Consider the following 23,702-nt stretch of genomic DNA (forward strand, 5'->3'; position numbering starts at 1 on the left):
CCCACCCCCTACTGTAGGCTGGGTGTCCCCCACCATCTTGAGCTGCCCAGGGCCCCATCCACCCTGGCCTTGGACACCTCCAGGGATGGGGAGTGTCATTTAACATGACCTCCCTCAGGGCAATGGTGAGGGTCCCTTCAGCCTTTCCTCCTGCTGACATAACTTGTTCCTGCTCTGATTCTGCAGTTGTTGCTGCAGTAGGTCATGGTGATTAGGTTTTGTTGGTTTTAGTTGCACCAAACTTCTGTGTGGGTCAGGGTTTTTGTATTATAACCAAGCTGCAAAAATTCCAGTGGATTTAATTGGGTGGTGTTTGTTTACAAGTACTTTGTGGGTTGAGATGACAGAATAAGATAGTGCTGTTGGATGCTTAAGGGAAAAAATGAAAAGAGTCATCAGAAACTGAGCCCTGCCTTGGAGAGGAAGATGGTTTGGTTTCAGAGCAAGAGTGGCTTGTAGGGAGAATTCCTGTTTTATGTGGCTGGAAGGTGAAGTGATGGGCTTTGGAGGGGAATACAATGGGGGGTGGTTAATGTCAGTCAGTGTTATTTTGCATCCCACTGTTATGTGCTCCAAGTAATGGTGCTCATGCCTGGTCTAATGCAAGATCTGTACTGACTCGGTTGTAATCCATTTCAAATGTAGATGAGTTTGTGTTATTTTGGCAAATGCATCCTCAATATGGGTCCCACTGGTCCTTATCTTGTTTTCAGAGATGTCACTGACTGTACCAGAATGGTTTTTGTTGTCAGAAATGAATTGTTTCTAGTGTTAGTTGCAGCAGATAGAGTACCTGTTGCTGTGGTCAAGGGTGGATCTTTATTCTGATGTATTTTCAGCATATGGTGAAAATGTTGTTTTCACTGTTGTGCTGTAAAGATTAAGTAGAAAATTGCCCCATAACACAAAGACAACCAATTCTGAGGTATGTACTTTAAAAACAGAGTGAAGAAATAGTCTGTGCTATTTTGATAGCATACCACAAAACCAGATGTACGATGCTGGAGCACGTAGACAGGCCTGGTGTGATTGCAGGAGTGGTTTCTATGCAGCTAGATATGACAAGTGCATTAATGCTAACTTTCCAGTGCAGCCATGGTGCACCTGCTTCATACAATGGTGGTTTATTATAACAATCTCTTTGTAACCCTTCTGTCACATTTAACGTGAGAGCTTGCATCAGTGTAGCTACTCAAACACCACAACATCTTGGTGCTGATGAGCCATGAGGTCTTTTGAGAAATTTGAGCGTTTGTGACTTGCTAGGCTCCTTCCTGATATGAAATGCCAATGCAACAAAGTTTGATCCAGGTGCAGAGGTTGGAACTGGGTTCACAGGCACTGGGGCATGAGCTTCTGCCAGAAATGTACACGTGATCAAAACAAGGAACAGAGACAAATGATGTGCTGTAGCCTTCCTCTCAGGCTCTGGAAGGAATGCAGCACATTGCATGTAGAGCTACCCCCTTCGATTAAGTTGCATATCCAGTGTTTTTCTTATTTTTAGCCTCAGGTTACATACCCACTGTTTTTGTTTTTCCTAATTGTGAATTCTAAACCCTTAAAGGGAATGTGTGGAGTGAGAGGCTGCTTTCTGTTCCAGCATTTGCTTGCAGAATTATACTATTGCAGTAAAACACCGTTGCTTTATCCACTGAAGTCATTCAATTAATTCTGTCCAGTTTGGTTCTTCTAGGCCTTATTAAAAAAAAGCAGAGCTATTTCACATCTTATGGAGACTGTTAAGTAAAATGAGCTCCATAAGCAGCACTGTTTTTGCTCATCAGCTGTGTCATGAGTAGCAGGACTGAAACGATTACTGTAGTGAGGTTTAAATTAGTTTGTGGATTTTTTTCCTGCTTCTGTCATTCAGTGAAAAGTTGGTGTTGGGATAGTTTAGTGATAGCAAGTAATGTTAAAATGGGTAAATCTTACACCTTAACACTTGCTCTGAATTACTGCTTACTTTTAAGGCTAAGTTTTCTCTATATTTGTACTGTTTGAAGCTTGCTAACGGTAAGTCAGCAGTGGGGCTGCCTTTTATGCTCTATCTCAAAGCGTGCTGCAGGCTCCCTGCAGGTGCCCTGTGCAGACTGGGGAAGGAGCATTGCAGCTGTATAAACTGATGCAACATTCTCACCTGCAAAAGATCTGTAAGGCCTTCCTTCAGCACTAACACTGAGGTTACTAGATTTGTGACATTTTCTTCACAAGGTCCCATTTGTATCCACAAGGTGCCAGTGTACAGATGGGGATTTTGAGGATGGTTTGAGCTGATGTGTTAACAGTGGGTGCTGAAGATGATGTTTATCTGTTGCTCTCCTGTTTGCAGACCTGCACTTACTTGAGCTGGGCAATTTCCCTAGTTCTACATTAGGTTCAAAAGACAGACCTCACATCTCACCATGAAATGTTGGTAAATAGTTGGTAAAATGATACCTCTAAAATTCAGTTTTGTTCACCTGCAGAATACAACAGCTCAACAGCTGCTCATTAGTCTATAATGGCAGCAAGATTGCTGTTACACACAACTGAAGCTGATGGAGCACTTTTAGATTAACTCTCTGTTACTTTAAATATGTCCAAGCCAGAAGATGGCATTACAAGTGCTCTCATGAGAAATGTATAACTTTTAATGATCACTCATGGAGAGTGAAGCTTCTTTCTTTTGAAGTAGTTGAAGTAGTAATGTTTAGGAGGATTAATGCATGATAAACTCATTGCTTTTGGTGCCAGGAGTATGCACTAGCAGCTTGGTGACTTTCATTTTAGCCCCTTGAATGCCTCACTTGATGTCCAGGATATAGCAGCTAACATAAGGTATATTCATAGAATGGCTTGGGTTGGAAGGCAGCTCAAAGATCGTCTGGTTCCAGCTCCCCAGAGTCATAAGGCCCTGTGAAATACTGGCATCTCATGCATTTTTTTATTTGCAAACATTGATTGGAATATAAGAACACAGTAACATGGTTGTTTGCCTTTCTCTGTCTGTAGAACTTCTGAAATAGGAAGCTAAGTGACATAGGAAGATGATAGTTGCATTTAAACTGTTTGTCAAACACGTACTGCCCATTTCCAAAATGCCATTTGAATGAAAACACATTTAGCTTGAGTTCTGAAAGGGATAGGAAAAGTGCGTTGTGAGAATCATGAATGCTGATTATCCTTAATCCATAGGACTTCCTTCTATGTTATTTCTTTGGTTTAAATGTATTAGAATGCTTCACAGACAACTTGCTGTGGTTAGTTCCATGCTAGACACTAAGTCGTGTCATGAAACATTTTTCCTGCTTTATACAGCTATGTTGACACCAAGAAGTATGGTGGTCCTCCTGCTGGCTGTGTGACCTTATGGCTCAGAGGTCAGTCCTGTTGGCCATCTGAATGGACAAAATACTGCATTATAAACAAGTGCATACACGTGCTGGAATTTGTTTTCTGCGTGATGTATGCAGTGACTTTAATGAAATGATGTATTGATGTAGAAAAGTCTAAGGTGTCTTGGATAACGTGGTACTTTGTCTGTAGATAAGGAGGATGTTTCTTTTGTTTTTAGTGTGCTACTTTGCTAAAATTATTAGTGTTTTAAGCAAACTTTGTCAAGTTAAGTAAGTGAGCTTTACTTTCACTAAATATAACTTCTTTTTATTAAAGTTACAGATCTTACTCTTGCCATATGCAGCTAATTTTCCTTTGGGGGGAAGAATGCTTGTTACTTTTTTAGTGGAGCAATCTGTTACCTTGTCTGTAGTCTGTGAAGTCAGTGCAATTCTAATTTGCATCAGCTAATAAAAAATGTGTGGGTTTTTAAGTGGAAATCATGCAAAAATTAAAAAGAAAAAGAAAAAAGGAGAAGGTGAACTAACAACTGATCAACTATGCAAAAACAAGGCTGGAAATGTGATCAAATTAGGTCATGGCAGTGCAGTTTTGTGCAGGGCTGTGAGCATATCTGCAGACCTCGTGTGTTTTATCTTGAGAAGCAAAGCTCTTAGAAAACGTGCATATGAGGGATGAAGAGCTTTTTTCCATCCTCTTTTTCTGAGCTATCATCAGCAAAGCACAATCATATGTTGCACAAAGTGACAAATTTTAAGCTGAAGGTTCAGTTCTTAAAATTGTTCTGATGCAACAGAAACAACTCCCAGTCTGTGTGATCTGCTATACAATGAAGTAATTAATGCTTTTATTATTTGTTACATTATTGCAGTGTGTAAGAATGGGGAGGGCCCTCTCTCAAGGATCTTTCAGACTAAGTGGATGAAATGCCAGCTGGACAGAAGTGTACGGAGAATTAATGAAATAGTGGCCAGGAAAGGCTCATGGAAGTGCTTTGAGCAGAGGTCAGTTGTTGGGACTGGTGCTGTTATCAGCCAGGAGGAAGGATAAGAAAGGCTAGGAACTGGGTAGGGATGGGTACTGGAGCTCAGTGAAGTTGGACACTGAAAGGAAGGGGTTTAAGTGATGATTTTTGAGCTGAAGGTATTGCGTGTGTTGGGAAGGTGTGTTCACTTATCTTAAACACAGTGTATGTTAGCTCGAGTTGGTCATGTTGGGGAAGGAAGGCTTACCTGGTGGTGCCGGAGGGTCACAGGATAGTGGATGGCAAAGACAATGCTCTACTTTCTCAGGTTATATTCTTGAGACAGAGAAACACAAATGGGATGGAGATAAAGAACCTACATGATTTGGGAGGAGCCAAGTGTTTTTTCCCGGCACTTGGCTCCCACAGGAAAACATTCTGCTGTTGGGCAGAAATACATACAATTACCTTTGCATTCTTTCTTGTTCCATAGCAGGAACAGGAATGTGAAACTGTCAGAGAAGAGGTTAGGTGATTCCTTCAAGGTTTACTCCACAGAGGAAGCACCTCTCTGGGTTCTCTTGCTTTCCACAGATTATTCTCTGTAGCTTTTTCTTCATCTTTGCAGAAGCAAACTCTTCTCACCCCAGCCTCTGAAGGACCATCTGATAATGGGAAAAAAAAAAACCCACGTATTTGTGGCCTTTTTTGACATAACTACATTAAAATGTAGCACTCTAGTACTGGTACAGAGTAAAAACAGGTAGACCTCTGACTCTTACTATTGGCACCTAACAAGAAATATCATTCTTTTTAAGGGGTAGCAGGTTGTTTGACACGCATGGACACACAAGATTATGAATAGTGAAGAAAATGAAGAATGGAACATCCATCAAAGACTGACAACCTCTTATAAGGTAATTCAGGGACATGTTGAATTCATGCTTTTGTACTTGCAGGATCACTTAAGTTCTTGTTACTGTCATTTTTTGTCATGGCAGTATACTAATATTAACAATTGTATAGGTATGTATTTTCCAGACTTTTCCATCTTAATTTTTTACTTGAACATAGGAAGCCAATGTGCAGCAATCAAATTGCATACTGTGTTCTAAATGAGATCAGTTATAGTTGCAAAGCATTAAATATTAAGTGCCCACTGGAGAAAGGCTTCCAGTAGACCCTCTTCCCTTCCCCAAAGATCAACGCTGTAAATGATGATTTGTAAATAGGGTGTCTGAATGATCTGTGGAGTGGAAGTGAGCGTAATTTCCAAGCTGGCATGTGTCTGGAGCTATCCTGAAACCTTCAGTGTTGCAGTTAAGCATTCTTGTAATTTGAATTTTATTGCTTGCCATAGGGGTGAGATAGAAGAGTAGATATTCACAGAAACTACACAAGTGATAAAAGGAGCTGCTTATGCTTGACTTTGTCTTCTGCTTTGTATGTTTTAGTACTTACGTACTTTAGTACTAGCTGATTTGAATAAGCTCTGCTAGTCACATGCAACATATGGGGCCAGTGCCAACTTTTTATAATGCTGCATTACAAATGTACCCACCAGCTGAGAAGTGTGATATAAAGAGCTTTGCTTTTTGTTAACCAACTGTCTTTTGTAGGTACTTTTTAAGGTAGCTGTTGGCCCCTTAAATGAGAAATCCATTTTTTCTTATTTGTGTGGTCTCCCTTTCTCTCTGTAGCATTTTGAACAACTGGTTTGACTTTTGTTTTCAGGATAGTAGGAGATCTTACAAGTACTACTCCTTTACCAGAAAGGCCTATAAAAAAAATGTGGGAGAATGTTTGTTTATGTTTCCTTTCCATCATATATTCTCAGTTTGAAAGAAATTTTCATATATTTTTTTTACATATTCAGAAAGTAGGGCTGGAAGAGTGTGCTCTGATATTTATTTTTTATTGTTGCTTTTGTTTTGTTTTGAAGGATTTCACCCCAACTCACATCTTTTATCGATCAAGTTCTACTGTCAGCTTTCACTTGTAAATCCAAAGAAAGACCTTGCTTTATAGTTGGAATTTCATTCTAGATTGCACTACTAACAGCACTGTTAATGAAGTCAAGCTCACTGTCTTACAGGTGAGAGCATTCTGAAGTGCTAATTGGAATTTAGAAAAGAGCTTAGCAAAAATGTATTACAGTCAGTAGAAACAATTCAATTGTCATTAGATCAGTCAAGTTTGATCTTTTTTTTTTTTTCGAATGAGGCAAAAGCTGAGCCATTGAGGTGGCAGGTGCCAGTTTGTGAATCCCCTTTTCTTCCAGAGCCAGATAATGGAGTTCGTGCTATAAAACAAAACCAAATCTGTATCTAAGCCATGTATGATCTATTGTGCTAAAAAGTTGTATTCTATAGCCCCATGCTGAATTAGTGACTGATGGCATACGTGCTATCTTGAAGCATCAATAAATGTCAATGGCAGGCATTGGCTGTATGTAATCTCTGCTGTTGCTGTGTAAGTAGGGTGATTGTAGCTACCTGTTCATTATAGTTTCTATCTCTGCAAGCAGCACATAATAACTTTTTTGCAATGGGCACAAGCAGGTTAGAAGTAGAGTGAATAGCCCTTGAAGCCTTTATCCAGAAGGATGGCAGTGATTGATGTTTTCACTTTTCTATTGTCTGTGTGCATATCTGGATCACAGGAAAACAAGCACCCAGTGGGATTTGAGGAGTTGATTGCAGTGTCTTTTGAATGACCTATGAATCATGAGGATGTGAAATCCTTATATTTACATAAATGAAGGTTTAGGTGATGATGTGGGTTGCTATCCCAATTAAACAGGGTTGCTGTAAATTTTAACGATTTTCTAAAAATTTATTTTTGTCTTCAGAATTTCTCATTATACTTTACTCTCAACTTTATAGCAATCAAAATTCTTTCTTCTTTCCCCCTTTTAAAATCTTCTAATTCATTGTTAATATCCACTGCAGTTGTTCCTGGATAATTGCTGTGACTTCTGTTGCTCAGCATTCCCTTTCTTCATTTCCCTGCTTTTATTCTTTCTTCTAATATTCCTTTCCATTCTAGGGGTAGTTGTTAATGGGATATGATGCACAGTGCATGTGAAAATGCAAACACTTCTCACAGTTTGTACTGTGAAAGACTCCTGAAATACCTGTGTGTTTTTTCTTGTCCCCAGCTGGGTAGCAAGTAGAAGTGCAGATGAGTGCTTTTCAGACAGAGCACAGAATATTATACTTATTTCTTTCCCAGCATATGCTGGTATCTAGGCTCTTTTGCAATGGCTGTTTTACAGACCCTTTCAGCCCAGCATTCTCATATACTTTATCAAGGTAATTATAAATTGAATTTTTCTGATATGTGTTTTCGTGTCTCATGTAGTACCATCTTTGTCAGATCTTCGAAATATGAAGATCCTTTACAGTGTTTTATGTACTAATAAGGAAGCCCAAAAGCCAAAATATGGGCAGAAGATTCTAATTAAAACAAAACAACAACAACAACAAAAAAAACAAAGTACAAGGAGAAAGGGGGTTAAAGTTCTCAGTTTGAACATTGATGCTGCTAGTATTCCTGTGCAGCAGGTCACAAGAAAACATTGTATTAGTAATCTGAACATATTTTTTTCAATTAATCTTTGAGGTTATTTATTACTAGACAGGGGAAAAATTGGTTCAGCAATACAGTACTGTTTCATGGAACAGTTTAGAGAATGTATTCAACGGTATCTCTTGAGTCAGTGTTATTAACCATGTTGTGATCTGAAATGAATATTGGGTTCTGGAGATTCCTCATTCAGGTACTTTAACTGTGGCTTGCTGTCGCCTCTGAAGAAAATATTTACTATTTATTATATGCGAGTGTCCTCTTCAGTTACTGCTCAGTGATGTGAATCGTATCCCAAGCTTTTGCTAGCAACAGTGAGATTGTGCTTAATCTTATCCTATGTAGAAGATGACTTTGCTCTGCATATAGAGAGTACATCTTAGCATTGCTTTTTCTAGTACTAATTATTTTTCTAGATCTCTTTCCTGATCGCAGTCCTAATTAATTCATGCTTTCTATTGATTCAGGGTGACCAGTGTGACCTCATGACGCTTCTGTAAAAGCCAGATTCAGCTAGGATGTTACACCATCACTGTCGGAGAAACCCTGAGCTACAGGAAGAATTGCAGATTCAGGCTGCAGTTGCTGCTGGCGATGTTCACACCGTGCGCAAAATGCTGGAGCAAGGATATTCTCCAAATGGTCGAGATGCCAATGGCTGGACCTTGCTTCATTTCTCTGCAGCGAGAGGGAAAGAGAGATGTGTCCGTGTTTTTCTTGAACATGGAGGTGAGTTGCCTAGAGAGAAAAAACTTGGTACCCAGTTCACAGCTCTCTATCCCAATTCCCATTGTATGGCTTTCCAGCATCACTTAATTGCCAGACTACTTCTGGGTTGTTTTTTTTTCCTCTTTCTTCGCTGCTTCTTTTCTGTTTCTGTCCGATGCATGCTCTGTGAATGAGGTAATAGATTAGCTGTATAACTTAAAACCTGACATTGTTTCAGAATTGCCAAGTAATTGTTAAAAGAATGATTACGCATTATAAAAACAGGGCAAAGAGCTCATTATAAACTTAAACACACTCACAGGACTCGCTATGGGCTTTTCTACTGTTAGGGGCTTTTAATACAGGAAGGCAGGTCTTTGGGTTGAAATCTTGGGGAAGATTGTTTCATAATTCTCAAGAAGTTAACAAGTCACGTTAAAGGTTTGAGTTTCCATGTAGGTTTTAACACAGTCTGCTAAACTCTGTGAAAATATTACTTTGTGCAAGGACTTTAGTGTTAACTAGTCCAGCTGAGTTCACACTTCTCCTGCATCCACTGGTACTGAAGCTTTAAAGAACTGATTGAATTTTAAGTGATGTGACTGCATGAGTGGTGCTTATTCCCCAAATGGTACAGTCAGAATTTTTTTCTGTATCTTCTTTTAAGGCCATCTATTGGTTTAAAAATTGTTGGGTTTAAGCTTTTAATGTGAGATGAGGGGGGGGAAAACAAGAATCAGATGATCTCCACGTTCTGAGTAGTGTTCTTTAAGAACAGTATCTTTTACTCTAGCACTGTTCTAATCAACTTAGTTCTGAATCAGGATGGCTTCTAGTCCTATGGAAACTGTAATGAATCATCTTCTTGGTGCTTTACTTATCTGAGGTTTGGTCCTGGTCCCCTTGTTTAAGATTTCTACATCTAACATATACTACGTTACTCTTAATATTGAATGGTATTAATAAACTGTGGTGTTTGCACAATTCGTGGTGTGTTATTTTAAAGCAGTAGTGAAACAGCCTGACCATCTAGACCCCATTTATATCCCTACTGCAATTTCTAATGATGTAATACTGGGAAGTTCTTCTATCCTTATTGGAGGTTACTGAAAGTTACTGAATTGCACAAACAAATAACTTTAAACTGCTTTTTAAAGGAAATATATGTAGATAATCTGAAGTTGTGTTTAGTTTGGTAATTCAAAATGTATAGGCTGAGTCTCAAAGGACGTGATGTTTAAGATGATCAAAAAACCCTGTAAATCCTACTTACTTTAATTATATAGGTTTTGCTATTAAATAGCTGCTGGCATAATGTTTTGTCTTGTTTTTATTTTTTTGTTGTTACTCTTTTCCATATGAAGTACCAGCTGAATCTGATGCCTGGTGAAAACTGCCTGTAATGAGACATCTTTGTTCTGCAAGCAGCCAAGAGTTTAATCACCAGGACTAGAAAGTTGAGTAACAAATAGTGTGAGAGTTAGTCATCTACAGCAGCTTTTTCTGTAGATGAGCCTCCGTTCAGAAAATTGGCACTGATTTGTGCCTTACCTTGTTTTCCCTCAAAACAGATAATGTTAAAAACAAAAACAACAAAAACATAAAAGATAATGAGTATTTAAAACATAATAATGACAAAAGTGAGCCAATGAGTTGACTGTTAAAAGCAAACTTAATCACGCCTGCTTCATTAGAGAGAGGTTTGTGTGTACCTTTCTTAACAGCCTCCCCTTTCCTCCCTCTTGAAGTAGATTAATTTGATGTTGGATATTAATCCCTTTGGACCAAAAAGATATTGCAATGAAGAGAAAAGTCATTTTCTGGTATGAGTCTTATGGTAAACAGCACAGAAGTGACTGAGTGTCTATTAGTAATAAAGGGGAGGCAGTAGGTGGAGTTGTGGAGAGAAAAAAGGGTACCTGAGAGTTAGTGGGACTGATAGATGTGGCTGTCTGGTGGAGCTTAGCAGAGCTGGAACTATTTTCAAGTACAGGAATGAGAACACGCAGGACTGTTGCTGAGGGAAGAGTGCCATGCCTCACATCTTGGATGCTGCAGGAGCACTGACATAGGCTTGAGTGGTAGTGGGTTTGAGATGGATTTTGGCAAATAAGCACTGAGAGAGACTCTGATCACTGACCTGGAAATAAGAGGTAGCTTCTTATGGGAGTCGTGACCTAGCTGCCTCCTGCTTTTTCTCTCTCTTCTTTTTCATCGTTGCTCACCAGCAAAGAAAAGAGCCAGGGGACAGTGCTGTACATGCAGATTGGCTGATGGGAGTGGAGGTGGTGTGGAACAGGAGGAAGCATTTATTTTCTGCTAAACAAGGAGGAGAGGCAGATAGATAGGGAAATGCCTAAAGTAACAACTCACATTTAGGAGTGAAGCCAGCAGAAATAGCAACTAGGTACAGAGATAATAGATCATATAAGACTCTTATGAAATGCAGAAACTTGATCAGAACTCCAGAGGAACATAGTTTTCATTAAGAAACAGGGAATTTGATTTAATGCACTTGTCTCATTTTAATGAAATGGAGATGCTACAAAGCTAGCTCTTCCACAGGAACAACTCAGAGTCACAAAGCTCAGTATGAGAGCAACATAAAACAGGGGGGATAGTTTTCAGTAATTTAGACAACACACCTTTTTTTCTCCTTTAATGCATTTTTTTTGCTTTCAAAAGAATATAGAGACAGACAATAAAATACTGGACAAAAACTATTTTTTAATTCCCAACACCACTGAAGTAACAATCCACTGAAGCCTTGACAGTGTGTAGTTGCTAGCTGTCTCTGGCTGATGTTCTCTCAATGCTAATTGAACAGGACAGTTTCTTGTTACTTGCATTAATGCGAGGAAATGATTTGGGAAGACTCCCAGAAATTAGACTCAAAAAGGAAGTGTCTAAACAGAGCTATTTATTTTTAGTCTTGGCTGGAAGGTATCTAATTTTTAGTAAGGTCATGCAGAATCCAGAAGAAATGAGTGAGTGCCAAATGCTCATCCTCCTAAACCAACTCACGGTGGTTTTGTGTCTGAACAGTAATGCCTTCGTGGAGGTCTTGTGTATCAGTGTTGTCCTAGAAAATTCAAAACAGAAGATAAATGTAGCCATGTTTCTAAACCTTGTGGTCTGAATTAATTCCCAGTTGTGGGGGAGTGATAGAAATACTTTATGAAGCCAGTAGCACTGTGTTCTTGGCTTCCCAAATTAGACTGATAGAGCAAAAGTGTCCTGAAAGAAGGGAAACTGTCCCAGTGAGCAGTAAATTGAAACTAAGTTTTTAGACTCTTTCCTAATAACCTATATATTCTCTAGGTTACAGTACTAGAAACAGGTCTCATTAACACTGGAGTTAATAGCTAGCTGAGGTGCCCAACTTTAACATGAAATAAGATCATGAGCATCATTGTGTTGCAATTTTCTATCTCAAATGAGATTGATTACAGTAATTAAGGTACCCTTAATAAGCAGCTCAAGGTTTATGTCACTGTATTATGCTGTATATTTTAAGAACATTAGAAGTGACCAAATGCAGCTGTTCATATTTCTAGATTCTGCTATCCCCAAATTAATGGGAAGCTTGAGAAGAAATAACTATAATTGTCAAACAATCAGGATGGAGGCAAGATAAAGAAATGCTGGCAAGTGCTGGCTTCATCCCTTCCTAGTTAAATACGCTTGTACCAAGTACTTTTTTACCCCTCTGCAGAATCTGAAAGGTAAGCTAAGTGAATTCTTTACCAATTCATTTCTGCCTTGCTTGTGTTCCGGGGGACAGAGATGCTTTACAACACGGTAATGATGTTGAAGCTTTTGAAAAATAATGAAAACAAAAAAATAATCACAGCAATCAAAGCTTTTAAGGCAACATCAGCATCACAGTCTTACTTTTGTGCTTGTACAGGGACTGAATGGATAGAAAATGTGTGCAACATAACGCGGGTCTGACTTTAAAAGCCCTTGTGCAATTCAACAGTTTTGCAGGAGGTGGCAGCAAGACACTTGCTAGTAGCTGTGGGTAATGTTTTGGTCTTGCTAACATTGCTTCTTTACTGGGGGAGAAGTTGGTGCAATTAGGTCTCCCAAAGCACGTTATGAGAATTGGATTATTTTTATTGTGATTTTTTTTGTTATTGGGCTTCATTTTGGAAGGTTAGTTATTTGTATTTCTTGGTTGCCTAGCTAAGATTTTTTTTGTTGTTCTATTCTTGTTGAGATACATGTCTTACATGTGCTTGCAACTTTTTGTTGAGCTTAATGATACAAAAGTAATGAAACTGTGGGAGGAGAGAAGGCGCTGAGAGATACAGATATCCTTATTTTGTAAGCTAAACTGTTGCTTTCATATTGCAACAACTTGCTAAATGCATACACAGAATTTGGGGCAGATCTGATGGAATTTGGAAGTGGCATAGACCAACCAGGCTGGAATTGTGTGCCTCAACTGGGGGGTGGAAATGATTGACCTGCATGCTTAGCATGGAAGAGACGGCATAATATGACTGTGCTTGTCAGTTCTATTTGTAACTCTTTTTTGTTTGTTTGTGGGAAATGGCTGTGGCTGCTGCTGTCTCTGTTATGTCCAGCTTTCTCCCTAAATCTGCCTCTCAAAATGCATCATCCTGCTGCATCCTCCTGCTTGTGCTACTCACTTTGCCTATCACCACTCAGGAGATAATCTGGAATAGTCTGAGCAGAGCAGAGAGAGAACCTGTGAGCAGTTAACGTTACAGGGAAGTAGTGTCACAGTCTTTGATGACTGTGTGGGTCATACTGATTCTGTGCTAAAATATCAGACACCATCACAGAGCAGGTTAGGAATCACTCACTGAGCCCAGGTCTGCATTTTCCTGCCAACCTGTGGATCCTTCAGCAATTGCTTAAACTCAGGTTAGTGCAACCCTGTGGTTTCTGCGTTTCACAAAAGGAAGGCTGTCTACTAAGGCACTAAACTTTCCTTAATCTTTCATTATTTCTGGGTTCCTCCTCTATTTACTAGAGGTGGTTCCCACACTTTATTTTGCCATGTGCTGTTTTAATTGTGGCGCCATTAGTTTGTACATTTGGTTTTGTTTTTTTTTTTTTCCCTTTCCTCCATCCTTTCTTTAAATCTTAAATTCTCTGGATTTATGGGGTTACCTTTGCAGCTGTATTCTCAACTCTGTCTTCCCTGTGCTATTATTTTGGTAGGGTGTCTATCTCATTGTGTTATCTGAACGTGATCACAGGAGGTCCATGTTGGAACGCTCATCCCTGTTTTGTGATGGCACCTTTGCATTTTCAGACCATTGTTAAACTAAACTAGCTTAAAGTTGATATTGTGACCTTAGCTTGCTTCTATGGATGAGGAAATGGCAAAGAATTCAATACCAGAGCTATTGCAGTCACTTCAATAGATGCATGGGCATACTGAAAATATGTTAGCTTGATGCAAGTCTTTTATGCAGGCAGCATTCTTTTTACCAGCTGGAAAACTTATTAGGAATGTGTCTCAAACTTGCATGCTGCGGTTTATATTCTTTACCATCCACCAGGCAGCATCTGCAGATGTGAGAAGTGGTAACAAGGCAGGCACCTTTCCTTCAGTAATTAGTTGCTACATGGGAAAAGTCAGTTGATTTAGAAGTCTAGGGGGATTAAGTAAATTGGTTTAGTTATTTTATGCTTCTAAAGTCATAAATTAGATGAAGATTTTGTCCTGTGTTGGGGCTGGGGAAGTATCTGTCTGATCACTTGTATTCTGCACTAACTTTTTTCTTGACTCCTTCCATACGTGGTTGCTTACATTCTTGTAAAATCTAAGATTTTTGTAAAAAAATATAAATTCAGAACAGATTCATCATTTATAAAAACAAACTTTATCAAGATAATCTAAAATAACATATATCCTACATGCTTTGGAAATCCTGCAGACCACAGAGAAACATTTTACCTAATACAGTATTACACCCTAAAAACAATACAATCCTGCCAGACCACAAAACATCCGCAATTTGGGACAGCAGATGTTTCTACACATGCTTCTTTTTAAGACCAAGCAGCAACACAAGGGAAACTTTAAAAAAAAAAAAAAAAAAAAAAAAAAAAAAAAAAAGAGAAGTTGAACATTGAGAAAGAAATGTAATATTACAGAGCTGGAGGAAAACTGGATGGACAGAGAGATTTGGGTAATTAGCCTGAGAGTGCTAGAAAGATGTTGAAAACTATTTGTCAAATGGAAACATATGTATATGAAAGAAAAGGTTTTTTTGTTTGTGTAATTCTTTCATAAATATAATTTAGCTTTTTCTTTACAATAGCAGTTGGTGCAAGAGTTGGTTTGAAGTACAAAAAATCCTGTCTTGCTGTGCTTGAAAAGAATAACATTCAATCATTTGATTATTTGTTTGCAGCACTGGATTACCCCAATGCCTTCTAATTGTTTCTTAATTTTATTTTAACTTCAGCTGATCCCACGGTTAAGGACTTAATTGGAGGCTTCACTGCTCTGCATTACGCAGCCATGCACGGCCGAGCGAGGATCGCGCGCTTGATGTTGGAATCGGAATATAGGAGTGACATTATTAATGCAAAAAGCAACGACGGTTGGACTCCCCTCCATGTAGCAGCCCACTATGGCAGAGACTCGTTTGTCCGGCTCCTGTTGGAGTTCAAGGCTGAGGTTGATCCGCTCAGTGATAAAGGTACTACCCCACTTCAGCTGGCCATTATCCGCGAGAGGTCAAGCTGCGTGAAAATCCTGCTGGATCACAATGCCAACATCGACATTCAGAATGGTTTCCTGTTACGCTACGCTGTGATCAAAAGCAATCACTCGTACTGCCGAATGTTCCTTCAGCGAGGGGCGGACACAAACTTGGGGCGCTTGGAGGACGGACAGACGCCCTTACACTTGTCTGCTCTTAGAGATGATGTGCTTTGTGCACAAATGTTGTATAATTACGGAGCAGACACTAACACGAGGAACTATGAAGGACAGACCCCACTGGCTGTTTCAATAAGTATTTCTGGAAGTAGCCGACCCTGTCTGGATTTCTTACAAGAAGTGACAAGTATGTATGTAAGAAAAGTTAATCACTGGGCACGGTGTCCTCTAAAAGCCTTCTCTGAATTTAGCCCAGGAGAAAAATGCTTTCTCTCTGCCCCTTGATGCTATTGAAACGCACTATAAAGTTTCTGGGAAGGTGAAGGGATTCTGATACTGGGAATCTCGTACTTGGCAAAGGTGCTGATGTGAAGTATATTTCATTTGAACTAGTTTTGTTTAAGTATCAACAGGAAGCGTTAAGTATAAAAGAAAAAAAGAGTGAATTGTAAAATCTAGCTTTATTTATGACCTTAGTGTAGGATGTTTCCTGCTTTTTGGCTTTATGGGGGTCTTCTGCTGGGGGAGCGCGCCGCAAATGCTCGGCAGTCGTAGGTTTTGTTCTCTGGCAGCACAGTGCGGGCAGGGAAGAGCTCTGCTACATTTTGCTCTCCCACATTCCTTCTCCCTCTCACCTCCAGCAAACAACAAAATGCTGCAGCTTATTCCTGCACGCTGACGGGGATTCGTGTGCTGTGTGTGGCTTTGATTTTGTTGCTGTCTCCAAAAGATGAAGGATTTTAACTTGTTAATTCTGATACTTAAAGAGAGAGCGTTCGTGTCAGTTTTGCTTATTGGGTTTTGGTGCTAGACATCTGCAAGCTTTCCTACTCTTCCATTCAGCACGTAATGTTGTAATGGTGTTTTTTGTAACTATAGTATTAGCTAAAAGCACTTAGGAATTGCTTATTAGCAATTAGCAGTTTACTAACTCAAACATGATGGCTCGATTAAATTATCATCCAACTAGGATGATCTTTACACCAGTGGGAAGTATAGGGTATTTCATATATCTCTTTTTTTTTCCCTTACGGTTCCTCTTATTTCTTTCTTTATGGTGGTTTTGGTTGAGAACTGAGCACACCGTGTTTTCTGAAGGTCAGTGTGGGCTGGGGTGAATCAGCTGAGGTCTGTTCCCAGTAACTGACACAGAGAAGCGTTTGGAGTTTCATTTTAGTCTTCCTGATGTGCTGCTATTTTTGCATCTATCTTGAAATATGAAGAGAATTTTTTGAAAGGTGGAAGTTGACAAAGTCAAGTAGTCACTTCTATTTTTTTTATCAGTTTTCTTGACCCCTTTTCGGACATGATTCCTCTTGGTTTTGCTTCTGGGAGCCTCTTATTGTAGCACGGTCAGGGTTGTTAATAGATGATAGAATATCCAGATTTGCTTTTCTTGCTTTAAGAAAGAATAATAATAATAACAACGCTTAGAAAGTATCCATAAGCACAAAATTTTAGATCTGCTTCAGTTTTTCGTTGTTGCTCCCAAAGCTGGAAATCACTCCAGTGATTTCAGCTAAGGTTGCAGACTCTGTACCTTACGGGTTTACTTTCTCATTTCATTGAAGTGAGGCTAAGTTCTGCTACAAAAAAAAGCAGCTTAATTTTGTGGCCAGCATAACAGCCCTGGAACTCTTCCAATTTTGTGCTGATGGAAGGAGATCTGGGAAAGCAGGGAGGACGAGTGCTGACAAAAACACTTCAGCTTTGTGCTTCTGAGCGAAATGATTATGAATATGTGTTTACAAACAGCTATAAACAGACTGCGCTGCCCTTATTATAAATCTCCAAACACTGTCTTCCACTGTTTTCATGAATAATCACTGCAATAAGATGGTGTAGGAGAGAGAAAATAAGTAGAAAGGAGTTGGGGCTTCGGAGCGGCATTCCCAATTAGATCAGCCTGCACACGGGGAACTGCTGAGCTCTGGCCCTGCAGCATTTCGGGAAGGATCTTGTTTCTCCATCCATCACAATATGTATTTACTCAGGAAAAAAATTGCAGATTTTATAGTATTTGGGCAGAGTTCGAACTGTAACTTTCTTGCAGCTGGTAGCAGTGCCTGGCTCTTACAGGAATGTGTAGGCTGTTTACTTGGTCATTGTATTGCAGAGTTTTACGTGCTGATATAGAAATCCACAGCTGTAAGTTCTGTGTGTATGCCCAGAGTTCTGAGGAATATCTCTGACAGTAAAACAGGAACTCGTTCCTAGTTGCATTAGGTCTAATTATGTATCATTTTTTGAGTTTACAGATAATGCATAACTCTGAAAGCATCAAACTGATGTGTGTCTTCTAATGAAAGCAGTTGCATGCTTCAGAGAAAAGGAATATTATTTAGCAGTCTACGTATATGGTGTAAGTTGCTGTGTTTTTATTTTTTCTTATCCTCAGAAAACATTTTTACAGTTGGGTCTACTGAAAGTGTGATTGTTGTTTGTTTTGGTAGATCCCATAACGGTTAGTAATGGCATCCTGTAGCCTGGCTCCCTAGCTGTGCACAGCAGGTGGAAAAGCACAGTCTCAGGCACCCCTGTATTGGTTCTTGATAGTCTCTAGGAGGATTGGACATCTTTGGGTTTTGTTTTTTGATGCTGGAGGTCTGATATTCCTCCTGGCTGTGGGCAGAGATTCCTTTGCTCCTAGAGTAATTCCAAATGGAACGAAGTTGCTTTGTAGTTGTATCTCAATATTTAAGCATAAATGTCAAAGCTGAGAGCAGTGGAGCTTTTAAAAGTGAGTCTGCTGTTGGTCTGATGTACAAACAGTTGCTCATATCTCCCTTTTCTTACTCTTTGTTTAAAAAATAAGTCTCTTTTTGGGGGAAAAAAACCCACAAACAAACAACATTGAGGATGAAACTGCTGAATGTTTTTATCACCTTTCTTTTTCTTTTATTTTTTTCCTTTTATTTTCCATTTTCTGTATTCCAAAAGGTTGTGTTAGTGCCCACGATGATATCTGGGATCATCTGATAAAGAGTGTTCTTTGGATATATTTCAGTTGTACCAGATCAGTCCCTGCCTCGTTAGGAGTGTTAAGCTTGGAATGCTCTAATGCAAGATCAAGAGATGCATTTACATAATACTAAATGGAAAACTTGAAAGAATGAATATGTATGGTAAATAGGAATCCATTTATTTATTATTATTTTTTTGGTGGGGTGTGTGCATTAGCTTTGTGTATGTGCATTGATGGGCCAAGATGGGATATCAATGTTGAAGGGGATTTGCGAGCATTAAAACTTAAGAAGAGGATGCTGGAGGCAGGCGAAAGAAACCATCAGAATTAGGGGAAATAAATAAATCTTACAGACTGAGTTTCAGGCACTAGGAATTCAATTCTGATCTCAAAAAGGAAGGGAAAAAGCTTGAAGCTTTCCTCAGTTCCCAGAGTGCTCATTTAAGGTAATGGCTGCTGGGATAAGGCGGCGGAGGAGCGGCTGCGGCTGCTTGTCTGCATCAGCCTCAACAGTAGAGCATGGCAAGTATGGGAACACGATCAGGGAGCTGATTGCAGGCCTGGAACAGAACCTAAGGGTGACCAAATGAAGGGAATTACAGATACTTCATCTGCATTCTGTTTTATTTTCCAAAGGGCGAGTTATACTGGCTTTGAATAGGGAGAGTCATTTTCCTGTCTAGAAGATCTGTGTAGCACTGAGCATGCAGAAAACTTCAGTCAAAATTCCTGCTAAGGAGATCCTTATGCTCTTTGTCTTTTTCCCTTTGCTAAATAAATATAACTGTCACTTAAGTTGGATCTGTAATAAATAATGTTTGAAACACAATTACTTTTCACACATTGCAGGTAACTGTTTCTTAAAGACCAGTATAGTCCTTGATAACTTTATGAAAACATGGCCCAAGTCCTTGTCTAGAGAAAAGGGAGGTAAATTTCCAATAATCATCAAACTCTCAAGTTAGAATTGCCTAGTGTGATATTTCAGAATGTAATTGCTAACTCAGACTGCAGTTGAAGCCAGCCTTTACTTTTCAGGCCCCTTTGTCTCCAAAAATAGATGAACACAATCAAAATTCTTACTGAGGCTGCTATGGAAATTCATCTAAGACCGGATTTAAAGATGAATTATGAAATATTAAAACAAAATGATGCAAACCTATAATTTATTGTATTAAAAATCTTATTGCTAAATACACCTGTTATGCTCAGCATTGAGCTTTCTGGCAGTCTGCTCTTCCAAATATAAATTTTCAGTCCCAAAAACACTCCTCCTTGGTACGTATTTTCTGTGCCAGAAACAGTGAAAGTTAATACACATCTAAGAGTTATTATGAAGTTATTTTTTTCAAAGAGCACTGAATGTCTAATTAAAGTCCTGTTATTCTAACAGGGACATACAGACCACAGAACCAAAGTGAAACTTCTCAGAAAGCCCCTCTGATACCCAGTTAAAACAACAAATTACAAGCTGTCTTTGTCATGTTGTTGCTACTAGTCAAATAATATGTTCACTTTCTCACTGAAAACTTTGTCTTCCAATCTCTCCATAAATACAGTCCCACATGTTATATTGATATATTTCAGGCCTGTGGATTCGTGATACTTGTTTGGTGGTGTTTTTTTTTTTTTCTGGCATTCTCCTCTGTAGTTATATAGCTGTTGTTTTGTAGATTGGTGAGTGTGTGTGGGGGGAAGGGGGGCTGTTTTTTGTTATTTGAACACAGGAAACTGCATCTCCTGTGCTATTACAGATCTCCCATTACAAGGACTGGCTGAATTCCTGCTCAGTTCAGTGGCCAGTTGCTGGGTGATTGCATCCCTGCAGTACGATTCTGTTGGCTTATGTGTCCTCATCTGTGCATTCCCTGAGTGATGGTGTGTTAGACTGTGCTACTGCCTCTTGGGGTGTGAATTTCCAGGAGATAAGATCAATTTTTAATTTGTTAATATCTTTCCTACCTCCCTTTGCACCCCCAACTCTGGCAGCCCCCCAAGCTCAACCTGATGTTATTGCTAAGAGATGGACCCAGCAGTTAGCTGCAGGTATAAATACTTACTATTGAAGTCTCAATGAACTCAGCTGCCATCAGCTACATATATACATCAGCTTTCAGCTTTCTTTAATGTTTCACAAATCTTTAAGTTTCATTTGTAGCTAAAAAGAAACTACCAAATGGCTTCTTGCTGCTGCTTTCAGCCTTTCACAATTCCCAGGCGAGGCAGAGGCTCTGTTTGAGAAATACCATTGCAAGCTTTCTGGGGAGATGTGTTTAATATTGCAGAGAAAACCATGGGCAGCTTCCAAAATACAAAACTGATGTTCCTGTTCACTTGTGAACTTCTTCTGAAACTGCCTACATGCAGCAAACCAGTGACACCGTTTGCTTTTAAAAGCACTTCTCTTTTTTTTTTTCTTTTTTTAGTAGGTGGAACAAAAGATCAGGAAGGATTTCCAACAACCTCCACGTGTGTAATTGCAGTTACTCCTGAGCACTCTCTTGGCTCTGTCTGTGACTTCGCTTTGTGCAGGTGCAGGATCTTCGGTGGAGTATGGCAGGAATTCTCCTTCTCTACTCTCACACTACTTTTGCTTAAAGCCTTGTTGCAGTCTGTAATAATTAGTGTTGTCAGAGGAATTGGTCTGTATTCAAGGACTCGTAAGACATGGTACCTGTTAGGTGAGTTAGTATGTTGTTTCCTGGGGGGCACGTCTGCCTAGGAGGAATGAACTGGCACAGTTCTCAGTGGTAAGCCGTGCAGCTGCTGTTATGCTGACATAGGTTCTTTGCATAGGGAGCAAATCCTAAACAGAACTTTGGTATAGGAAGTAAATCCCAACCTGAACTTCTGCAAAATGCATTGGGTGAATATTCCTGTGCTGTGTGTGGCTGAGGTCAGTGGTGTGTGCTATACAGAAGGATGGAGGACTGTATCCAAGGGGTATGCGGTTACACACATACATGACAAAGGATTGTTGGTGTTTATTGAAGAAGCCTAACATTTTCTGGTTCTTGTGGGTTTTTTTCTCTTACACCTGAACCCACAGGTGTGACTTCTTCAGATCACTACTGCCAGCAAAGCTTCTGCTACAGGCTGTTGGCTATTGATGGATGAGTAGTTAGGTTCTGGTTGCATACTTCTAATTAATGTTGAGAAGACTGATGTTAGATAAAAGTTAACGGGACAGCATTCACAAAAATAAAATCTTCCCCTTAAGTTTGATGCACCAAGTGATATTTGTGGTTGTGCAAGGAGTGGGAGCAGGTGAGCCAGGTTCTGCTATAGAAGAGACAGTGCTCTGCATTCCCTGCTACTGCACGTCCTCATTGCAGAGCTGTCAGTGCTCCTCTATTTACAGCGCACGTCCTAAAAAAAAAAAAGCTTGGCTGATTTATCATGTAGGATGTATGGAAAAAGACAACACTGCAGAAAAGAAAAACTGGGAACTTAATTTTTATTTTTTGTTGAGGGCTGTAAAGCTCACTGTTTACCTTGTCCCTTCCAACTCTTGGAAGTAACGCACACAGATGTTAGACAAAGTTTGTGCTCAGTAAAGCAAGAGGCCCAAGTTTAGCTGTATTGAAATGGAGCTTGCTGTGAAATTACTTGAGGATGTAATGGACACAGCCATGAACAGAGCTGGGGCTTGCCTGCAGGCCAGCTCTGCTGGGAACAGATTGTCTGCAGAACGCCTTGGGACTGCGGGAGGAGGGGGATAAAGCACAGAGTGAGAATTCACAACTAACTGTAATGTGTGCTTTTTTTTCCTCTTGTTTTTACCAGACAAGGCTAATATATTAATGACATGAGCTTTGAAATCTGTTTTTTAAGCAAATAATTGGTTAAGGGAAAAAAAAAAACTAAACAACAAGAAGCTGGAGCTTTGTGAGTACCTGAGTGAACACCTGATTTAGGACAGTTTTTACATCCTGTAGAGAGAGTAAAATTGAAAATCAAGTCCTCTTTATTTTATAATTTTAAGTTTTGTGTTCCTTGTGCTTGGAAGAAACTTCTTTAATATTTGGGAAACGACACAAGTGTGGTGATGGGGATTTCTGCTTCCCATTGCAGCACACAGCACGGGCAGTGGAGCAAAGAAACTATACATCTCTCCTTACATAATTAATACTCTTAATTTATTTGCTTATCACCATGAAGCTTGCAAAATAAATCCTCTAAAGTATCAAACTTGTTTCTGTGAACTCCCAAGCAAACTTCCAGCTCCCAGCAGCTGCAGGTGTTGGCTTGTGTAACAGCCCAGCACAGCCCTGCCCGCTATGGGCCAGCAGCACCGCTGGGCTCAGCGTGTCCTTTTGACACTGGATCAGGATTTTTAATATATTTTTTTAAACATGATGGGAAACGGAACTGGTTTTATGTAACTGTTCTGCTTGAATTGGTGGTAATTAGGTCAGTCTTACCTTTTGCAGTTTTCTGTTTTTTCCTTTTAATTCTTTTTTTAGCTTATTTGCCTCAGCAGCTTTCCAAACTTACGTTGCAGGCTATAATCAGAATTACTGCTTTCTAATCACTTTTAAACAGGCTTTATTCATCACTTAACTTGCCTTACTTTGCCAAATTACTAATAACATTTTTCATTTGCCAAACTAAGGTTCACTGACATTGGTCAGTAATCCTTTATTTTTTTTCTCGTTTTCATTCAGATGCAACCAAGAATGAGTAAGTGTTCTAGACACCGTTTCTAATAAATCACAAATGCATTAATAACCCTGGAATTTGCAAGGCATGACCTAAGACACCAACAGTCACTAGATGCAGCAACTGGTGCTTAACACTGGAAATGTCCATTGTTAACACATTCCCAGGAAATATTTTAGGCTTATTGGGGGAAAATGTCATACGTTTGATAATCGGGTCTTTCTGAGTTAGCTGATAACCAATTTCTTCTGGGTATTTTAAGTTGTCTGTTCTGTTTTCCTCTCAAGTAACCCGCAGGGTGTTAATTAAAAGGCATTAATTTCTGAAAGCAGAAATCATTGTCTCATAGCTGTTTTGTTGTGTATCATCATACAGAAAACAAGGTTTTGTAGTCCTCCTTAGCCTCTGTCTCTGCTGTTTGCAGTTAACTTGTGAGGAGGTGCATCTTTTTTGAGTCCTGCTTGCATTCACATTTAAAGCATTAGAACTATTTCTTATTATCATAATTAGGATCCCTCTGCTTTGTTTCTTATAGCAAACAACATTTCTTTCCCTGAAACTTGAGCATTCAGTTGTTGTCTGGATAGTGCAAATCCATTCCTTGC

The 23,702-nt window shown here is 39.4% G+C and overlaps 1 protein-coding gene across 8 annotated transcripts in view; it reads left to right on the plus strand.

Moving 5' to 3' along the window:
• ASB7 (ankyrin repeat and SOCS box containing 7) overlaps positions 1–23,702 on the plus strand; it is a 29,574-nt gene that overhangs the window by 1,141 nt on the left and 4,731 nt on the right. For 4 of the 8 annotated variants that reach the window (XM_090149107.1, XM_031587804.2, XM_090149109.1 and 1 more), the window contains 3 exons: positions 5,122–5,220; positions 8,359–8,620; positions 15,052–15,657. In XM_090149107.1, coding sequence (XP_090005233.1) covers positions 8,410–8,620; positions 15,052–15,657 — 817 coding nt within the window. In that variant the 5' untranslated portion in view covers positions 5,122–5,220; positions 8,359–8,409. Of the gene's footprint in view, positions 1–4,210; positions 4,344–5,121; positions 5,221–6,245; positions 6,399–8,358; positions 8,621–15,051; positions 15,658–17,728; positions 17,833–23,702 lie in introns of all 8 variants that reach the window. The other 4 variants (XM_090149108.1, XM_031587802.2, XR_016470481.1 and 1 more) reach the window with 3 other exon arrangements.

The sequence above is a fragment of the Phasianus colchicus genome, chromosome 12, assembly GCF_987193195.1.
Source record: "Phasianus colchicus chromosome 12, bPhaCol1.hap1.1, whole genome shotgun sequence".
Classification (NCBI taxonomy): Eukaryota; Metazoa; Chordata; class Aves; order Galliformes; family Phasianidae; genus Phasianus; species Phasianus colchicus.